The sequence below is a fragment of the Puma concolor genome, chromosome F2, assembly GCF_028749965.1.
Source record: "Puma concolor isolate L17-30 chromosome F2, mPumCon1.1.hap2, whole genome shotgun sequence".
In the NCBI taxonomy this organism is placed as follows: domain Eukaryota; kingdom Metazoa; phylum Chordata; class Mammalia; order Carnivora; family Felidae; genus Puma; species Puma concolor.
The window spans coordinates 16,760,789-16,782,516 of NC_141684.1; the positions used below are offsets into that span (position 1 = coordinate 16,760,789).

A 21,728-nucleotide genomic window follows, 5' to 3' on the forward strand; every position below is an offset into this window, starting at 1 on the left:
TGCTTTTTAATTAATTCCCATGTCTCTCGTGAGAAGTATATTCTTATTTCCCAGTCTTGATGCTCTCCAAATACATCAGGTCACCAGGACTGATGAGTGGGAGTGGCCTTAAATAGGAGTGCGCTTAAGGCTGGGTCCTGGAACATCCTGGTTACCACATAATACATAGCAACAGTCTGCCAATCATATCCCCCAGCTAAATTTTCACAAACTCCATCCCCAGAGTTTGCTGCAAGCTGGAGGAAGATTTCCTTAAAATGTTCCCTTTGATCCCAAGAGTTAAGCTTTCCTTGACCTGGACCAGGAGAGAAGCCTTTGGTCAGCTGTCTGTGTCACCACTCGGGCCCTTGTGGCTGGTGGGGCAGGGTAGGGGATGTGGTATCTGAATTGGTACAACAGCCAACCTCCCTCCTAGGCACTCGATGTGCTGAAGATGGCCTGTCTCTGAGTCATTTCACAGAGTGGGTGTTTTCGGCATTCATTCTGCTTCCAGGCTCATAGCATCTCAGTTCATTTTGTATAACTCCTCCTTCCAGAAAAACGGATCATTCATTTCCTTGTTTAAGATGCAGGAATATGGAGGGGCGCCTGGGTGGTGCAGTCGGTTAAGCGTCCGACTTCAGCCAGGTCACGATCTCGCGGTCCGGGAGTTCGAGCCCCGCGTCGGGCTCTGGGCTGATGGCTCAGAGCCTGGAGCCTGTTTCCGATTCTGTGTCTCCCTCTCTCTCTGCCCCTCCCCCGTTCATGCTCTGTCTCTCTCTGTCCCAAAAATAAATAAACGTTGAAAAAAAAATTAAAAAAAAAAAAAAAAAAAAGAAGATGCAGGAATATGGAGACACAGAGAAGTGACATGTAGACATGCTGGAAGGAAGGAAGGAAGCAAAAACAAGACTGAAAGTCCCCAGCTCATTTTTGCACCTGGCAGTGCCTCTTGTAGAGTTCGTGGTATTCGCTCCTATTGTGAGCCTGACTGGTACATTGGCAAGTGACCCACCCGGGCTGTATCTCAGTGAGATCCTCACACTCCATGAGGTGCCAATTATCACACTAATCAAATGAGGCAGTTAACAAAATGTGGTGTTGGGTGTCATCCCAGGTCACTTGACTCCGTGCAGCCTGAATTGTGAACCACTTCACTGCCTGGTGTGAAATATGTGTCTGGAGCTTTAGATCCAAACTGCAGGTGATCAATGAAAAACCGATCCTTAGAGTGCCATTTACAAGGTAGAAACCCTGTGAGCAGGAGACGGTTTCAAATATTCTAGAAGGTTCTTTGCTGATCTGCCTTCCATTATTAATCCTTTACATTTTTTTAAGCACATGCTCTCTGCTAGCCTTCATTTAGATGTTTGGTATGAATGACTTCATTTAAATTCTCGTAAGAGACCTATGAGTGGACACTATTGTTGGCCACATTTTGCCATGACAAAACCACAGCACAGAGGGGCTCCCAAACTTGCCGAAGGTCACATGAGTAATAGCAATTATTCTGGGATTCAAATACAGTTTGGAGCACTGGAGATAGATCTACATCTTACAATTTCAAGTTTGGAAGACATCTCTCAGATATAGATAGATAGATAGATAGATAGATAGATAGATAGATGTAAATCTTTCAAACTTGTCAAGTGGAAATATGCAGAATTGAAAACCTAACCTCACTGTAAGGCAAAAAAAAACAAGAGATGGCCCAAAGAAGCAGAGGGAAAAATTAGCAGTTCTGTGGCTCCTTATCTATCTGGCCTTTGAAATGTTATCTCACATAAGCCTCAAATCTTACAAGGCAGACATTGCCCCCATTTCACAGGTGAGGAAATGATCACTTAGAAGTTATTGGCTCAAGTTCACATGGCTGCTAAGGGATAGAACCACATTCAAACTTGGATTCATGTGGGCTCAAAGCCCAGACTTCTATAATCATTTTTATTAACATCTGACATCTTGTCTTTTTAATGTGTCCCTTGAGTGTCAGTGTAAATGCTGTTAAACAACAAATCAAAAGAAAACAAAAAAGGAATGTTGTTCTGCCTCTATTTTACTTAAAGTTGAAAGCAAGTGGAACATTGTGTATTTGCTCAAATCATCACAGTCCTATCTGTCCTCATACTGGAGTCCCCTGTGCCCCCACTTTGTGCCTGACTCGTATTCCTGCAGACCTGCTTTATGTGGAAGTTCTGCTCCATGGCTTCAGGTTTCAAAAATGAAATCTGATGGGCAAATGGGCCTGAGGTCCCAAAGTCAGCTGCCTGGATCTCTAACAATGAACAATGAACGGTGGAATGTCCGCTCCGTATACATTCCAGAGAAGATGGTTACCCAGCTCATTAGAACAAGCCAAGGACACCCCTTGCATCAACACTGGGTGGCACTGATGAATAATATGTCCTTTGTGGAGGCAGTCCCAGCCACGCAGGGGGGGAAATTCCTAACAGCCTGTTTTCTTGCCTCCCTCCCTGCCTTTAAATAAGTCCCATCATGTGATCTCTTTATTCTGACATCAAATAGCCTGCTGTTATGAGGAACAAGACTCTTTGGATTAGGAAAGATAACCAACATGGCTAAGAGTGGTCCTTAGAAGGAACCTGGGAACTCCTAACTTCCACCTGCCTTGATGGCAGATTGAAGTGTGTCGGATGCAGACTTGTACACTGAATTTTTTAAAGATGACATAAACGTATTGCCTTATAGTTCTATAGGTTGGAAGTCCAACAGGGTCTCACTAGCTCAATACTGCATGTTCAGTTAAGCAAAAAAGAAAAAGTTGTCTCCACGTCATCTTTGCTCCTACTGCCCTCCCCACCCCCACCCCACCCCCCACCCCCCCGATATCACTGTTATTTGGGGACTAAATGACACTTCATCTTTTGGCCTTGGATAAACTAGATATGTTCAGAGGGTCCCCCCCCCCTTTATTTTTGGCTCCTTTAACTCTATTTTTGTATCAAGGACCCACCTCACTAAAATAGTAAGGGGACGAAGGACGGAAGTGTCTCTTCATACTTGACAGAACGAGTCTACCCCTGGCTGCCCCGCAGCCATCACCTGGCCAGGGGATCTTAAGCAAGTCTCCACAGGGCTTCTGCAAGTCCTGGCTGCATCTCTGTGCAACTGAGGAAAAAATGTGTCTCTCTGGGGGAGAAGCAGCCCTGCTGGCTTAGCAAATGTAATCCCAGCTGGACTCCAGCCCCTCTGCCCCTCAGCCAGGGCACAACCTCCCTAGCTATTTACAGAGCCCTGTGCCTCTGTTTCAATTTATGTGAGGTGGGGCAAATATAAGTGTCCCACCAGATTCTTTGCCCTGATGAGGCTCAAATGACATCAGAACGGTTTATGAACAGCTTATTAAGAGGAGATGTGTGCTGCTCTGGTCCAATGGCACCTCACTCCCCGAACCTTCCACAAAATCCTTCTAATGAAAAGCAAAGACACCATTCACTCTTCTGAGATTGCCATTTGCCACTCTCCCACACCCAGAGAACTTGATCAACAGGCAGGACGGGCTCCATAGTGTCAGCCTGTGCAGGTGCACAGACCCAGCACTCAGAAAGGCCTCGAGCTTGCTTTAACGCTCTGATGTCACCATCTTGAACTTCTAAATCCATTTGGAACAAGGCCCCTACATTTTTATTTTGCATCGAGCCCTGAAAATTCTGTCGATGGTCCTGCCAGCAAGCCTTCAGCGGCACCAGATAGCTTTCTCACACCACACAAGAGATTTGGAAAGAAAAAAATGCTGAACATAAAGGCCCCCATCCTACTTAGAGCACGAGGCAGGATGGTGCATAGGACTGAGAGCATGGGCTTTAGGAGGCAAACCATGCTGGGCTTGCCTATATCCACAAGTGTTCAGACACCTTCCTTACTTAACCTGCCTGATGTCCTTCTCTGTAAGTTTAGACTCCTAATGGCTACTCTTCTGGGTTAATAATGAAGAAAGGTCTGTAAACGAAGAAATTGTCTGGCATGTGGCAGGTGCTCAAGAGATGTAAGTCCCCTTCCCAGCATGCTTCAGAAAGAGAAACTTCAAGATGGGCTGTGTAATGGAGGGATCCCATAAGGCAGAGAGATGACTGGCGGCCCTAGAAGATCCCTTTGGCTCTAGGATTACATGAATCTCTATTAAGAAAGGCCTAGAAGTCAGCCCTCCTCTATTCTGTGGATATTACTCAGAACACTTTTGGTTGCAAGGGCAGAAACCCAACTTACTAACTTCGAGAAAGTCGTAGTTTATTAATGAAAATGGGAAGAGCTAGGAAACAGGCATTGCTGCGTCTGAGGATTTATACAGTGGTATTCAGCCTCTCTTTCTCTCTCCATATTTCCACTCTTTTTGTCTCTGCCTTGCTTCACTCTGAACTCATGTCCCTTCATGCAGAGGATAAAATGGCAACCAGCAGGCCTAGACTCACTCTTTCAGCTGAACAATCCCAGTCAGAAGACATCTCTTTCTCTATCTCAATATCAACCAAAGACAAGACTCTGATACTGCTTGGATTATACTCCTACTCCTGAACCAGTCACAGTTGCCAGAGTGGCAGGGTTTGTGCCCACCCAAGGGTGGGACAAGGGGGCTCAAGCCTCATGACTGACAGCCCCCATGAAAACACATAAAATGGGGGAAAGGGAAGCCCCCCACCAAAGGAATAGCAATGCCAGACAAATAAGTGCAATATGTCTACTGTGCTTTATGTGGTTTATTATGCCTTCCCAATGGGGGCCAAGGAAAACGAAAGGCGGGAGAGGGGAATTGGGTAGGTGGTGTAGACAGCAGCATGATCACTCCTTCATTGAAGGGTGGGAAATAAGTGACACGTGTCATCAAAGATAATCTCTGTGAGGAAAGGCAAAGAATTGCAAAAACACAGGGTAGGTTCAAAGCTAATAGTTGTGTCACTGCAATTAACCTCACATCTTTAAATTTTTAATAGTGATGCATTTATTTTTATGTTGCTTTTGTTTAGGCAACCAATATTGTTTTTCCATTTTAGTCCTAATAGAAAATTTCCTTTTAAAAATAACTTTAAGTAAAACCCAGCTAAGTCAGCTGAAAGAAAAATTGTAAGCAGATAATAATAACATAGACTTAGGTAGCTGTGGACAAATTAGTGCATCTATTATACCAATGACTGAAGTAAAAGGAGAAACCCTAACTTAGTATACGAACAGAACTTTCTCTCCCCAAGGAACAGTAAAAACCAGTAACTCTGCTACTTCTGGTTGGTAGGTCTCTGGCAAACTAAATGTTATGTCTCTCGTTGTGTGGATGGCAAAGCTTTAGCCCAGGTCACCAAATGGATGGATCTGTCATAAAATCTTAGAACCCTCAGCTTCTGCCTGGCAACACTTACTCCCTAGACATACTTGTGTCTCATGACAAGAGGGTAGAACCAGCATTCCAGGACATTGGCCCACTGTATTATTCTCTGGTTCAGAGGCAGTCACACAAAGGTAGGCTTGATGTCAAAATGTCTCAACCCAGAGATGGCCAGGCTGATTGTCCTTATGAACAGAGAGGCCCATTCTCAGTGGTCATCCAAGGCCAGCCGGCTCCAAGGAGTACCAGTCGTCTCTCTGGGGCCAGAGTTTCCCAAGCTGATTTCCGCATGTACCTATGTATAAAGTGGCAGCTGTTCCCTCATTTGGATGACTTCTTCATCTTCTAAATAGCTGCCAACATCAGCCAGAGATAATTCAAGAATGCCCATATTGTCCACTCACCTTTTCAATTATTTTCTCCAGGCCAAAGCGAGAAGTCATCAAGGTTTTGATGTGGATCAGGATGCCAAAATGCTGAACGAAGCCTGCAAAGGAATGGGTATGGAATCTATTTTGTTTTTAAATTTACTTTTGAAGTTGATTATATTTGATCTCTTGTCCAACTTTCCCATGATCTTAGGAAGATGACCTCCCACTGATCTTGTACATTCCGAACTAACCCAAGTTAATTACCTCTAGGGTTCTCTTTGTAAAAGATACCCAAACTATAATCAGATCCTAATGCTTTTCAAGGTCCAATAGGATAGTTAAAAACTGGATACTATGACATTGCATCTGACCTTAAGGTGGAAGAAACTTCATGAGAAGGGTAGTTATGCAATCCTAATGTCATCCAAGTCTCTCTGGTCCCTCTCATGAGAGGTGGTAGGGAATTAGGTCTGATGAAAGCTGGATTAGGGATCTGGAATGGCATCTAGAAGTAGATCGAGTAAACAGAAAACAGTGGCTGAGGTCAAGAATCAAGGGTCAAGGCCAGGGAAACTATTTACATCAATGCGTCAGGTAAGTGCATAGCCAAGAATAGGAGACTGAGAAAGAGATCAGGAATAAGGTAACCCCAGTAACAAGGTAAGATGAAGGGAAGAGCATCTAGGAATAAGACCATGAAGAAAGGCTCTGAGACCCAAGGAGATCACTGATGAAAAATTTCCTAGTCTGGGCTTTTAGTATATTCACAGGATCGATAACAATCATTATTAATTCCAGAACATTTTCACTGCCCCCAAACGAAACCCTATTTCTATTAGCATCCGCTCCCCACTCCCCCCTCCCTTCAGGCCCAGGCAATCATAATCTACTTTCTGTCTCTATGGATTTGCCTATTCTGGACATTTCATCTAAAGGGAATCATGCAGTATGTGACCTTTTGTGTCTGGCTTCTTTCACTTGGCATATTGTTTTGCAAAAACAAGTGCTAGATTTTTACTTAGAAGTAAATCAGTGAAGATTTACTTTCCTAGGAATGGGTACTTGTGGTAGAGCAAATATGACCATAAATTCTTTGGGACTCCACAGAAAGAACTAAGTTCTAAGAAGACATATTTCGCTTCAACATAAGGAACTATCTGAATATAGAATAGTCTGTCTTGCCCAAGAAATGTTGGAGAAGTCCCAAGGGAGCTGGGGCTGGAGAAGACCCTGTAGGAGAGTGGTAAAAGGGATTTCTATATAGTAAGTGTTTTGGAATAAATCAGAGGGAGAGGGAGCTGGAAATGAAGGATGACAACTAGCTTGCTTGGTTTGGGGGGGGGGGGGGGAGGGGGCATCAGAGAAAAGCTCAGCAGAGAGAAGCTGCTTCTTGCTCATATCCTGACCTGGCTCATGTTGTATTTGGACAACAGCTGCCGGGAGCCATGTTTGCCTGGAAGTGGCAGGATGTTTATAGTTCTGAGTTTTGCTGAGTGGCTGAGCCAGCCTCACAGGTGCTTCCCTGCTGCCTCTCAAGTGAGGTCCTGACACCTGGATGTGGGTTGGAGACAGGAGCAAAGTGGGTGTGGGAATAACTCAGCTGCAGTTAATGATACATCCCTGTGCTTTCGGCCACTCAGTGCATTCAACATAGAGCACCTACTGAGTGCCAAAGCCACCCAGTGTTTTCTTCTCCCTTTTGGATGTGGCTTGAAGGTGGGACCACTGTTGTGCTGATTACTGCTGTAGAGCACCTTCTACGTGCCAAGTGCTAAGCTGGGCACTGCATACACATCACCTCGTGTAACCCTTTCAACAACCCTATAAAGTTGCATTGTAACAGCTTAACAGAGAGAATGCTGAAGCTCAGAGGTTATTCTCTGAAGAGAATGCCTTAAACCTGACAGCGTATGGACCCTACACCCATTATCGTTTCTGAAATGTGAAAGGATGCTTGTCATTCTCCCTCAAAGAAGCACAGACACAGTCTCTCTGAAGGAAAAGTTGCCATGAAGATTACCTTAGTTCTAGTTCATGACTTCCTAAAATGTAACGTGCTTTTGAGTCGCCAGGATGTTAACACGCAGATTCTGACTGGTAGCTCCGAGTGGTTTCTGAGATCCTACAGTTCCAGTAAGCTCCCAGGTGATGCTGATGCTGTAGATCCTGAGACCACGCTTTGGGAGCAAGGTCTAGTCCATCTGAGAGCCACAGAGGTTAATGCTTCTCAAGCCACACCGGAGTGGAACCAGACCTAGAACTGGGATCTGGTAACCCTGAGCCCAGTTCCCTTTCCCCTCACCAGGCATGGGAATGAACTTCGGACCTGGGTTTGAGCCCCTGCTCTGCTACCTACTGGTGCCCCATTTCAACTGCAGAATGGGCTAATAATGCCTCCTTGCAGACAGGTGCTGAGGCAGAAGGCAGCACAGTCTCAGCACGATTCTGGCCCTCATTACACGCTAATCTGCCCCTTTTAAAGGATAAGCTCAGATCCAAAATCCCCACAAAGCCAATTAGATCAGTATGGGCAGCGAAGAGCACCCCCACCCCCGGAGTGGCCTTTGCTCTTTATTACTGAGCGTGTACCAGGGTGAATGGTGCTCCCCCCAAAGATATATCCACCCAGAACCTGTGAATGTGACCTTAACTGAGAAAAGGATCTTGGCAGATGTAATGAAGTTAAGGACTTGAGAAAGGATGAGGCTGGATTACCTGGGTGGGCCCTAAATCCATTGACTAATGTCCTTAAAGCCTTTGCTCTTTATTACTGAGCGTGTACCAGGGTGAATGGTGCTCCCCCCAAAGATATATCCACCCAGAACCTGTGAATGTGACCTTAACTGAGAAAAGGATCTTGGCAGATGTAATGAAGTTAAGGACTTGAGAAAGGATGAGGCTGGATTACCTGGGTGGGCCCTAAATCCATTGACTAATGTCCTTAAAGGAGACAGGAGAGGGTCACCTGGCTGGCTCAGTCAGTGGAGCCCGAGACTCTTGATCTCGGGGTTCTGAGTTCAAGCCCCACACAGGGTACAGAGATTACTTAAATAAATAAACAAAAATTTTAAAAGGAGAGAGAGCAAGAGAGGCAGAAGCAAACACTCAGGAAGAGGCCGCGTGAAGCAGAAGCAGAGAGCCGAGCAATGTTCCAGACGCTGAGCAAAGGACTGTCTGCAGCCTCCGGATGTTAGAACAGGCAAGGCACAGATTTGACCCCGGAGCCTCTGGTGGGAGTGTGGCCGACATGATTTCACACGTTTGGCCTCCGAATTGTGAGGGAATATACTGCTGTTTTGTCACAGGGTTTGTGGTAATTATTATAGGAGCCTCAGGAAACTAACACAGTAGACAAGTACCCTCCCTGTCACGCAAGATCCTCCCCCACTCGTCGCTTCCCCTGCCTTCCCTGCAGGGGAAAAAGTCTCCCATTTTCAAAGGAGACACTGAGGGACTGGGAAGCCCACAGCCTGCCCCCCTCCGCAGCTCAGCCAGGCCCCTGGGGCTGGCATGAGGGGCCTGTGGGGAAAGCAGAGACCCCCACCGCCGCCCGCACACCACTCAGATCACTCACGTGGCACATGGGCCCCCGGTGTGAAGCGGAGGGCGTTTCACACCCAGCGGCCTCCATCCTGCTGAAACTCGGCTCTGTCTCCTCCCAGAAAATTGCTGGGAGAGCAAAAGCGAGGAGGCCCTCTGGCACCCCCAAGGCTAATTATCACCCCGGGCCTGACCTCTACTGTATAATTACTCTGCAGTGTCCAATGTACAGTTGGGGCAGAGGTTCCTTCTTGTTTTCCAAAAAGTCTTTCCCAGAACTACTGGGGACTGGCCCCAGTGTCTCAAACCATTGTAAATGTTTACAGGAAACCATTCAGCAGCACAGACTGCTTATATGACACACATATTGTGAAATGTAAAATGAGGTCATTGTTCAGTAAATCGCTTCTTGGTCGGGTAGTGGGAAAGGCTCCCAGCTTAAACCTAAGACCAGATTCAAAGAGTTTGAGGGAAATCTAGTCATTTCCAGGCTCTCCCTCCAACCTCCAGGGTGATGCTAAGCCATCCCAGGACGGCGTTGGTCTCCGGTCTCACTTTCTAATGCATTCCAGGAAGGAAAATCTAAAAAACATTACTTTTAAAATTTTAATTCAATTTTCCTGAATTATCCTGCTATGGGTTGACTCTGGCATCAGAGTAGATTTCCTATTGGTCTGAGCAGCAAGCACAGCTTACACGAATGCAGAGACAAGGTTCCGTCATGATGCTATGCAAACGTCTCCACTCATTCAATCATTCACATTTATATGCATGAATTTAAATATCCATTCATTCAACAAGTCATCTGATGAATTTTGAGAGGCTTCCATGTGGATACAGCAGTGAGCAAATCCCTCCTCTGTCCCATGGGACTTGCAGTGTGGCATGGCAGAAATGGGACGGAGAACAGACCATGTGAGGGACATAGAAGGTGGAGTGACTCCTCCGTTCCAGAAAAGTCCAGTGAGTTGAGTCCTGAACGAGGAATGGAGTGAAGGTGAGGATCAAAGATAAAGGTGTTCCAGGTAGAAGGAAGAGCCAGAGGTGGGAAAGAAAAGTGTTGCCTGTTCTAGGAGCTGCACGTGCTTTATGGAGAACCCAAAAGAGCATGAGTGGGAGGGACATGACTTTGAGAGGCAAATAGGAGCTACTCTAAAAGGCCTCATACGCCCCACTGAAGAGTTGAGACTCTATTCTGGATTTGTAGGGCCCTTTATTACAAGCTTTGATACAGGTGAGCTGCCCATAAGCAAGCACATTCTAGGGACAGTGCATGCCGGCTGGAAAGGTGTGTATAATGCAGGAACCCCATTTGGATATCAGTAGTTCTGCTGAGCAGTGTGACAGAGGTGAGGGTGGAGAGAAAAGGGTGGATCTGACAGATATCAAGGAAGCAGAATAGTGAGGTCTTAGTGGTAACTAATTGGAGTGGGGTGAGGGGAAAGAGCGAGCCAGGGATGAGCCCCAGATTCTGGCTGGCACAATATAGCGAATGGGCCACCTGGGAAGCAGGAAGGCTCCTTTTAGGGATGACACCTGTAAGAACCCAGACCTGAGATGCAGAGGCCCTGGATCTGGGCAGGAGCAGCCCTCACAGAAAGAAAGGGGCTGATTCAAGAGATTTTTACCAGAAAAAGAAACCTCTTCTGAGGTGAGATTTCTGGCACTCAAAAGTTAAAAAAAAAAAAAAAAATGTCACAGAGGAAGTAATTGGATACCCCTTGTAAAGCTGAAACAGCAGGAAAAAATTAAGAGGAACAACATAAATAACAGTGCTGGAAATGAACCAGAACGAGGCAGGCAATTAATCACTGCTGTTCTTATAGGTGAGCTCATCCTAGAATTTTCTATTTCTCCATTTGGAATCAAACAGCTAGGTCTTCCCAGAATTATAAAGGTGGAACTAATCCCTGAGACTAAGTGAATAGTCTGAGGACACAAAGTTCATGGCTGTGCCAGGACAAGCACGCAGCTCTCTTATCCCTGTCTCCCCAAATACTGCCGTTAGGACTGATACCAGGGTCGAGGCAGGGGTAGAACACCTCAAGCCTTCACCAGCAAAGAAATAAGGGGAGTCTCTTTGTTCCCGTCCCTCTGTCTGTAGTTATGTCCCCCTTCCACAGTTTCCCCACACCCATGACCCAGATTTTTCTTCCTCCCAACTCTTCTATGAAATGCATCTACCATCTCCTGTTTCTTGGGGATTCTGAGCTCTCAGCTGGGTAGGAGTGATCACGCAAGTTCAACTAAGCCAGTTCCAATCAAAAATGACCAAGCACATGCTAGTTAGTCACAGGGAGCGGCCTTTAGGAGTAGGGCTGGGAAAAGGCCAATGCAGGATTCTCCAGACTCGGGCTGTGAAGACCTTCTTGAAGTCTTGAGACACTGGTGAGGATAATGGATACATTAGTTTCCTAGGGCTGCCATAATGAAGTACCACATACCAGGTGGCTAAAAACAGCAGAAATTTATTGTCTCCCAGTTCTGAAAGCCAGAGTCTCAAGTCAAGAAGTCAGTAGGCTATACTCCCCCCTGAAGGCACTAGGAAGGACCTGTTCCAGGCTTCTACCCTGCTTCTGGTGGCCTCAGGAGTTCCTTGGTTTATGGATGCATCTCTCCAGTCCTCCGTCCTCACATGGCACTCTCCCTGTGCCTTTGTTGCCAAAGGTCTACATTCTGTAGCAGGCTTTCAAACCCCAATCATTCAGCTACCACCTTCCATGATTTTTGTCCACCTGAGCACTACTGAGTTAATCTACTCATTCAACCCCTGTCCTTTACAAAATATCAGCAAAATCATGGGTTTAATGACTCAGTGATATCTATATATAGTTGACCTTTGAACAAAACAGGTTTGACCCTTGAACAACACAGGTCCACTTATATGCAGAATTTTACAGTACAGTACTGTAAATGTATTTTCCTTATGATTTTCTCAGTAACATTTGCTTTTCTCTAGTTTACTATAATAATATAGGATACACAAAACATACAAAGATGTGTTAATTGACTTTATGTTATCACTAAGGCTTCTGGTTAATAGTAGACTATTACTTGAGTACTAAAGTTCTGGGGGACTCAAAAGTTATACATGAATATTGTACTTCAATGAGACTTGGCACCCCAATCCTTGTATTATTCAAGGGTCAATGGTATATACAGTCAATGCCATATAGTCCATAAAGGTAGAAGAATTACTTGAATCCAGCCTGAAGAATCTAATTCAGGGTTTGCTGGCTAAATAGACTTTCTCATTCCCACACCTGCAATCCCTGGATCAGCTTTCCAATCCTGTCTCCATGTTCTTAAAAAGGATATTCTCCCCTTATTTCTTATTCATTATAGTTTTTTGATACTGATCAAATTGCCTACAATGAGCATGTGGTACTTTTGGAACATCAGAGGAAAAAACTTTTTAGAAAGAGTGTAATCTAAAAATGTAAGAGTCAGGGAGCACCTGGGTGGCTCAGCTGGTTGAGTGTCTGACTTCGGCTCAGGTCATGATCTTGTGGTTCATGGGTTCGAGTCTTACATGGGGCTCTGTACTGATGGCGTGGAGTCTGCTTCAGATTCTCTCTCTCTCTCTCTCTCTCTCTCTCTCTCTCTCTCTCCCTCTCTCCCCACCCCTGTTCATGCTCTCTCAAAAATAAATAAATATAAAAAAAATTTTTAATGTAACAGTCAGGAGCTTAAAGAGACAATTACCCATCATGGTCCCAATTTGGACTTCTCTCTTGACATTGACAAGTTTAAGGGTGGGCTTCATATTGTAGCAATGTGGGCCTATATTTTATTCTCTTCTACTCAGCTTTAAGTACCTGGAGGCCAAGGAACAGACCATACTTTTTTTTTTTCAGATTTTTCAGTTTTATTGAGGTGTAAATTCACATCCCATACCATTCACCCATTTAAAATGTACAATTCAATGGTTTTTAATATACTCACAGATATGTGAAATCATCATTGCAGTCAACTTTGAACATTTTCATCACCTCAAAAAAGAGACCTCCTACTCTTTAGCTGTCACCTCCCTACCCAGCCCATCCCCAGACACTAATCTCCTTTCTATCTTTATAGATTTCCCTATTCTTGACTTTCATATGAATGGAATAATATATATATGTGTTCTTCTGTGACTGGATTCTTTCACTTAGCGTAATGTTTCAAGGTTCACCAAACTGTAGCATGTATCAGGACTTCATTCATTTTTCTGGCCAAGTAATATTCCGTTGTATGGATATACCACATTTGTTCATCTGTTTGTTCACTGATGGACATTCAGGTTGTTAGAAACCTTTCAGCTATTATGAATGATGAAGCAACAAACATTTGTGTGCAAGTTTTGTGTGGCCATTTGTTTTCATTTCTCTCGAATACTGGGAGTGAAATTAAGGCCATACTCATTTCTCTTTCCACTGCAATGTCTAGCACTGTGCTTCATGCCATGTGAGGCCTCCATGGATATTTGTCAAGTGAGTGAAAAGAACACACTTCTCCACGAGATATTAAAGCTAAGGGATGCATCTAGGCTCCACTGAAGCCTCTAACCAATGCCCCAGCTTCCTTGGAATTGAGTAAAATCAACCTCCATCTTCTTTCTTGTTCACTCTTGGCCTTGTCTCTTTCTCCTGCACTTTAGGAACCAATGAAGCAGCCATCATTGAAATCTTATCAAGCAGGACATCGGATGAGAGGCAACAAATAAAGCAAAAGTACAAGGCAACGTATGGCAAGGTGATTCCAAGCGTCCCTGAAAACGGGCACACAGCCTTGGCCTTGGAGGTCTCTGCTTTCTCTACCTTCCCAAGGCAGCAGAGAATATCTTTAAAGCTTTAATCAGTTAGCTCAAGAGCAAACAAAAGTAAACTACTCTTTACAATTTTAATTGATTTCAGAAAAACTGAAATTGCCTTGTTAACTTCATAGCCTATATAATCAATATTCTTTAACTCCTTTTGAAAACTGACTTCCTTTTCCTAGTAATCCCTCTGTCATTTTCCCATTGATAATTCTACATACTAACTTACAGATAGGCCAATAACTTGAAAATCAGTTTTCACAGGTGGGTCTTTATGTAAGAATTCTTCATTTATCCATCTGTCTTCAAGAATGATATGTTCTTCATAAGTGATTGTTATAGAACACTGAAAAAAACCTCCATTTCGTTAAGCATGACCACTTTTTTCTTTCTTTATGTGTCTTTTCTTTCATTTGTTTTGTTGTTGATGTTGTTATGTATCGATTTTTTTAAGTATGCAGTAGGCTTTCTATTTTCTTTATTAATATAAGATGAACACAATTTAACCTTTTCTTTTTTTTTAGGTTTGTTTTTTGTTTTTGTTTTTTTTTTGAGACACAGAGAGAGGGAGAGAGAGCAGGGGAGGGGCAGAAAGAGAGGGAGAGAGAGATCCCAAGCAGGCTCCGCACTGTCAGCACAGAGCCTGATGGGAGGCTTGAACTCATGAACCGTGAGATCATGACCTGAGCTGAAATCAAGAGTCGGATGCTTAACCGACTGAGCCACCCAGGTGCCCCTACAATTTAACCACTTTTTACTGTCATTAGAATTATCAGCGTGCAAAATGAATATTAATTATCATGCTGTATTCTAATACATGTTTATAAAACCTTTACAGTTTCAATCCCTCCATGTATAAATAGATATAGAGATGGCTTTTCTTACTTATTTGACGTTGGGCAGACAATAATCTCTTTAGGCCTTGGTGTCCTCACATACAGAATGAAATGTAATTCTCAGGTTGCTGAGAGAATCGAACAGGCTAACGGCAGCACGTATCAGTAAAGGGAAGCTATCCTAGGTACGATTGTTTCCATTTTATAGAGAAGAAACCTGGAGCTCCTCTGTTTCCATGACTCAAGCAAAATCACACACTTAGTAAGAAAAAGAACTGACACTCCCATCCCAGTCTTCTGACTCCAGGGCCAATGTCCACTCCTGAAGAACTCATTGCCACGAGAGGAGCTATTTATTTCTACACTAAATGGCCCACATGGCTGCACTTTTACAGTTTTTCTGCTTCTCTCTTCAGAATCAGGCTTGTCAGTGTCATTCCTTGATGACATTGATGAAAGTCCGTGAATCTTCAGCTCAGCTGCATGGAATTGAATTGAATGACGTTGAACTTTTATGCTTGCCGGCACGGCTAACTGTAGCAGCCTCTCAAGTGCTATGTGTACCCCCACCCTACTGACATGGAAAGTCAGATACAGGCTTCTTAAACTTGAGTGTAAAGCAGAGTAAATGAGTTCGAGGTGAGGACTTAGGCGCTCTGCTAAGGATAAAGTAGGCATGCTCTAGCACCAAACTTTGCAATACCAACACGTGCCAATCTTTGCTTACTTTCCAGTTCGTGGCTGTTTCAGACAGTTGAGACTGCCAAGGAGGTGGTCTAGAATCACATCTGAAGCTCAAAGATGTTAGAAACAGACAAATCAAAGTCCCCATGGCAACCGAGCTCCAAAGAGAACTCGCATCCCAAGGTGACACCGCTGGTGAGCCGGAAAACCGGGATTAGAGCTGAGATATCCTGAGCCGGCTTCTGTGTCCAAACAGAATGTAAACACACAAGGATCTGTTTTCATGCTTGTGGCTTGTAAGAGTAGGCAGCTGGTGTTTCTCTTCTCTGAAGTTCTACGCAATGCCCATCTGACCTGAAAAAAAAAACATTTCCAGTCTTTGGATGGGTCCACACTGTAGAGTACTGACCAAAGGCCTGCCTTTAGAGGATGCAGCGTTAGATGGAGCAGCTGCCTGAAGACAGAGGCAGTGATACCAAGGCCCCCACATAAGACTGCAAACCCCACTCATTAGGCAAAATCTTCCGGGTTTTTTTCCCAGGCTCAGAGCTCAGAGGTTCATAAAAGAAACAGTTGATTAGCCTTCTCTTAGAAAGTTCCTTTCAGGGTGGAATAATAGTAATACCCACTTACTGAACATTTAAAGTGTTCCAGGCTTGGGCTTTACATGGATTGTCTCAGTTAATTCTCCCAACAACCCTGAGTTGAGTCTATTGGGGTGCCTGGGTGGCTCAGTCGGTTGAGCGTTGGACTTCCCCTCAGGTCATGATCTCACGGTTTGTCAGTTGAAGCCCAGAGTTGGGCTCTGTGCTGACAGCTCAGAGCCTGGAGCCTGCTTTGGATTCTGTGTCTCTGTCCCTCTCTGCCCCTCCCCTGCTCGTGCTCTGTCTTTCCCTCTCTCTCTCTCAAAAAATAAACATTAAAAAAAAAAAGAGGTGAGTCTCATCAGACCCCCATTGTTCAGAGAAGGAAACTGACAATTGGTTAAAGTACATTTCCAAGGTCACACAGCTGCTGTGATCATGTCATTAGCCATCATGCCACATTGCTGAGTGGCCACACCTACTCCGTGATGTAATTTGAGTTCCTAAGCTGCTAACTGCTCCATGAGTCCCCAGTCTGACCCACATCTGGACACGAGGTTCCCTCTTCAAGGTCCTTCACTGAAGTTGGGACATTGGCGACACTAGTTAGACTGAACACCAATTTTTGTCCCTTTTGTCACTAACCCATCATGTCAGAGATACACAGGTAGGAGCAGGCAGTTCACCTATAAGACCGCACCTCCCAAAAAACATCCTTGAAGATGGACACTTGCTAAAAACAGACGCCAGTGGGCATTTCATATACTTCATTTCTTCCTTAATGTATTTCATTTCTTCTCCCTACCTGAGTGCTTTCCCACGTGTGTCCCTGTCCAGATTTAACAAGTTAACCAAAGTGACTACACATCTGGTTTGCCCAGGGTGGCCCTCGTTTATTCGTGTTATGCCGCTGTAATTACTGCTAGTTTATTATTTTCCCCATTCACTCTCAAAACCACCTCAGGGGGGCCTGGGTGGCTCAGTCAGTTGAGCGTCTCACTCTTGATTTTGGCTCAGGTCATGATCCCAGGGTGTGGGATCAAGCCCTACGTTGGGCTCCATGCTGAGCATGGAGCCTGCTTGAGATTCTCCTTCTGCCCCTCTCCTCCACTCACTCTCTCTCTAAAACAAAACAAGAACCATTTAAATTTGGATGACAAATGATCTGATCCTCCAGAGACAACAAACTCATGTTTCAGGCCTTTCTAGTCGCGCAAGTGTTTGGGGGGGAGTCCTTCATTTTTTTGAGGTCAGTAAATAGAAATGATGCCAATACCTCTCCCCTCTCCTGCCAGGGCTATTCTGGAGTTCAGCGAGAAGGCTCTCTGAACCCTAAACTATCCAGCAAATGCTGTTTGTTATTGTGATTCATCTTTGGGGTTTCCAACCCTGAGCAAGGGATCTTCTCTGCCTCTCTGCCAGTCCCAGAGGAAGTCACAGTGACGACTGTCCTCCACAGCAGGTCACTCATGTCACTAGAGCTCTGCCCAGCTCACTCCCCTTCCCCATGTGTCCTTGGCAATCTTCCTGTTGACCCTGAGGCCATGCAGCGGGAAGCTTGTCCTCTGCTTTGGGCCATTCCCTAGTCAGGGCTCCCGCTATGTTCCTCCAGGACCTGGAGGAGGTGTTCAAGAGCGAACTGAGTGGAAGCTTTGAGAAGACAGCCTTGGCCCTCCTGGACCGCCCCAGCGAGTATGATGCCCGCCAGCTGCAAAAGGCCATGAAGGGTCTGGGCACAGATGAGGCAGTGATCATCGAGGTCCTGTGCACAAGAACCAATAAGGTGAGTGCCAGCCAAGCCCTCAGCCCCAGCCCCTGAAGGAGCATCCAGATGCCCATCAGAGAGGGTTGCAGCAGCCAGAAGGAAAACTACACCTCACATTCCATTGTCCAAGCGTCTGGACAGAAACATGTCTGTTTGGCACGTGCAGGAGAGATCCCTCTTCCAATCTTCCAGCTGTCAGTCTTCGTGTTTCCGCCTCTGGCTTGACAGAATAGATCCTTCCAGAACAGCTGTGTCAACGCAGATTTTGTATTTCTGAAAGGAATGCATAGTTTTATATGCAGGAGGCAAGATTCTGCTTTCCTCCACCCAGCCTGACTTTGCAGGTCTTCGGCACAAATAATGCAATAAATGGGCTAAGCGTGTTTGTGCAGCTGCCTTGTCCATGGCTGTCATCTAGCATAGAGTACAAAAAGGACCATAAAGAGGCAGGGAAGCAGTTGGTGCAGAGGGGATCCCCGTGAACACCTCTCGTGGCTGCCAGCACCTTCCTGGAGGTTTCCATCTACTTCTATCAGCAGACCTCTCCCCCTGTCCCTGGGCACATGCTGCCATTTCAGGAGCTGAAAAGAGCCTTTGTTAAGGCTTTAGTCGAAGCTCATTCATCTTTGGTTCCAGAAGCCATGAGGGCCAAGGAATTCATCACGGGTAGAGAGGGTCCACAAATCATTATTTGGAGACCCAACTCTCTGCTGCAACCACTCATCATGTAGAATGGGGGAAGTCCAGCAAGGAAAAAGCCAGAAAGTCCCCAACATCCTTGAGGCCTCCAGGTAGGAAACAGAAGCAGTGTTTGGAGCCAACAGCAAGGAAAAACTTCAACAGATCTCTGATGCTAAAACAATACTTTAAAAGCCTTGCATGTAGATGACCTTGGGTTGGTTCCTTCTGCTCAGTCTGTGGGGTCCAGCACATTTCTCCAAACCCCTGAACCCCTTTCCTCAGCATCCCCGGACTTCTTTTCTTTCCACAAGATAATAAAAACCCTCCATTTCAAGGAGTTTTTGTTCAGGAAGGGTCAGCGAAGGAGGATGGTATCAGTCCGGTCCTGCAGTTATACGGTGTTCCCGGTCGAGGTCCCCCACCTTCCAGAAGCTCCACAGTCCCAGCCAGGAGGCGTCCAATATTAGGGTAATCGGCAGGCTGCCTTGGCAAGAAGGTTCTGATCATTATTTTTCTAATCTCACTTGACCACATGTGGTTCCCCCTCAGCCTAGTTTCTTTCAAGCCCTGCTCTCAAACAACAAACAAGCTCTTTTTCTCCCCCACAATCAAATCGATCTGACAATAAAAAGAAAAGTAGGGAGAGAGCAGGTCTTGGGTTCAGGCACATCCTGGAAGTGGGTTAGAAGGAGAAGAAAAGAAAGAGCTTCATGGACACAAATGATCAGCTCCCACCAACTCCTACATCCTCCGGCCCCCCAGGCTCCCCCCGTCCCACTGTCCCCACTGCCTTTTCCCTGGCCTGCTGCTAACTCTTAAACAGTTTGCCAGTGAACATCTGGGGAACACCTGCTCCTGGACACTGCTGGCCTAAATGTAAACTGAGGCAGCTCCTGACGGGGCCACTTAGCCTGAGTCATTGAAACACAAAGCACATCTTCCCAGTACACACCCCAGAGAGAAACTTGCAGCCCTGCACGCAGCACATGGATTACTGCATGAAGCCTTGTGTCCAGTAGGGAAAAAATTGGAAGCAACCTGAATGTACATCCATCCGAGGCTCACTAAATAAACCGTGGCTTGCTGTAGGCTGGGACGTTTTGTATCCACCTAAAAAACACTAGGTGACTACGGATAAGCGTAGCTGGATCCCCAAGACACATTACTGAGTGAAAAAATAAGTCCAAGAACAACACATACAGTATTCCACTTTGGAAACACATACACAAAACAATTCTGTATGTTTTCAGTAGCACACCTATCTGTATACAAATGCAAGGACAAATGCTTGGGAAGATACCCACTGTGTGACACTAGCCACCTGAGTAGAGATGGGAGCGTGAGACGGAGTGAGGAGGCAGCAAAGACATTAGCTGAGCTGGGGTAGTTTTGCTTTTAACTAAGGAGAATGTATGCATGTGTTTGGTGTGTGGTTTGAGATGTTTGCACCCAGGGGCTTCTTCACACCTCCAGGGACCTGCCCCAGGCCTAGGCCCTGAGCCATAGGATGGCTCTCTTTGGAGGAAGTCACGGAGGCATCCCGTGCCTGGAGACAGGTTCTGGCCATTTCCTTGTGTATCTGTGTGTCTCCTACTGATCAACCCCACCTCGGAGTATTGATTTTTGTTTTATTACCCTTCCTAGGAGATCATGGCCATTAAAGAAGCCTACCAAAGGTGTAAGTGACCTTTTGTTCTGACTTTGGATAAAGAATGTTCCTTTCAAAATACTTCTGGGAAATGAAATCATCTGCTTTCTCTCCTCCCTTTTTCTTCTTCGAAAGTGTTTGACAGGAGCCTTGAATCAGATGTCAAAGCTGATACAAGTGGAACCCTAAAGAAAATGCTGGTGTCCCTGCTACAGGTAAGATCAGGCCCAGCAAGGGGAATATCTCCTTTGATCAACGCAACTAATTACAGACCTTAATTGCACCTGTAAAATCTCCTTTTTATATTAACATAACATCGTGGGAGTGACAGCTTATATTCACAGGTCTTAGCCGCACTCAAGGGAAGGGGTCATATAAGGGTTGGACCACTCAGGATCCCGCTGGCCACACAGGGCTCAGGTTAGAATTCAGAACCTTCCATGACCAAGTTTCAGGGTTCTTCAGCACTGGGAACCCCCGAGAGGTGAAGTAAGATATTTTGAAAGGATCACTATTAGCTTTCCAATGGAGTCACTCCAGGGAACATCACGAGGTTGCTTTCAGCCTGCTTAGAGGTCAGTGGGGTTTGTGAGCCACCCTGATTTCTAGAGAAAAACTCAAGTGTTGTTTCAGAAGCTACCCTGCTTATCAGTTGTGCCTAAAGATGGCAGCAAAGAGCAACACTGCCACTTTGCCAGGTTCCATCTCCTCCAGACCACCCTTCTGCAATCACCCCCAGCTTTCCAGGACTTTCTCTTTTTGTTTTCTGTGGTCAAGTGGGAACTCAAGTTAATAACAACGTGTCAATTTTTCTAGGCTAATCGTGATGAAGGAGATGAGGTGGACAGAGATCTAGCTGGTCGGGATGCCAAGGATCTGTATGATGTAAGTGTGCAGATGCACCAGTCCCCGCCAATTCTTTGTCCTTTTTAAAGTTTCTTAGCACTATTTTCAACAAATATTTCTCTGTTTCATGCAAATGGGAGTTTCTTGAGAAATAAGTATGATCTTTAAAATATTTTCAATATATACAGTCTTTGTGAACCTGTAAGAATTGTTCCTATTCTTGGGGCGCCTGGGTGGCTCAGTCGGTTAAGTGTCCGACTTCGGCTCAGGTCATGATCTCACGGTTTGTGGGTTCGAGCCCCGCGTCGGGCTCTGTGCTGACAGCTCAGAGCCTGGAGCCTGCTCCGGGTTCTGTCTCCCTCTCTCTCTCTGCCCCTCTCTGGCTCACAGTCTGTCTCTCTCTCTCCCTCTCTCTCTCTCAAAAATAAATAAAAATTAAAGAAAAAAAAAAAGAATTGTTCCTATTCTTGCATTTCAGAGTTTACTGCTTCAGGTCCATTTTGGAACAAGGAAGGTATAAATATTATAAATAGATGTGTGAAGTAAACTCTCAGGTATAGTGCTTAGTTGATCAATTTGACTTCTATTCAGTGCATATTTTCGAACTGCCCGTAAGCAAGGCCTGGTCATAGAACAGTATATTCAGTCTTTTACGCAAAAG

General features: G+C 45.3%; 1 protein-coding gene and 1 long non-coding RNA gene across 7 annotated transcripts in view; one reads left to right on the plus strand and one right to left on the minus strand.

The window, feature by feature from the left end:
* Positions 1–21,728, minus strand: part of LOC147571853 (uncharacterized) — a 113,438-nt gene that overhangs the window by 26,663 nt on the left and 65,047 nt on the right. For 2 of the 5 annotated variants that reach the window (XR_015246532.1, XR_015246528.1), the window contains exons 3-7: positions 9,260–15,897; positions 7,706–7,886; positions 7,092–7,236; positions 6,057–6,190; positions 5,719–5,801 (exon numbers count right to left, since the gene is read on the minus strand). This is a non-coding gene — a long non-coding RNA (uncharacterized LOC147571853). Of the gene's footprint in view, positions 1–816; positions 862–2,853; positions 5,610–5,718; positions 5,802–6,056; positions 6,191–7,091; positions 7,237–7,705; positions 7,887–9,259; positions 15,898–21,728 lie in introns of those variants that run through there. The other 3 variants (XR_015246531.1, XR_015246530.1, XR_015246529.1) reach the window with 3 other exon arrangements.
* ANXA13 (annexin A13) overlaps positions 1–21,728 on the plus strand; it is a 52,085-nt gene that overhangs the window by 18,343 nt on the left and 12,014 nt on the right. For both annotated transcript variants that reach the window (XM_025922860.2, XM_086695017.1), the window contains 6 exons: positions 5,740–5,815; positions 13,865–13,959; positions 17,740–17,910; positions 20,218–20,251; positions 20,357–20,436; positions 21,038–21,106. In XM_025922860.2, the coding sequence (XP_025778645.2) occupies positions 5,740–5,815; positions 13,865–13,959; positions 17,740–17,910; positions 20,218–20,251; positions 20,357–20,436; positions 21,038–21,106 (525 nt within the window). The remainder of the gene's footprint in view (positions 1–5,739; positions 5,816–13,864; positions 13,960–17,739; positions 17,911–20,217; positions 20,252–20,356; positions 20,437–21,037; positions 21,107–21,728) is intronic.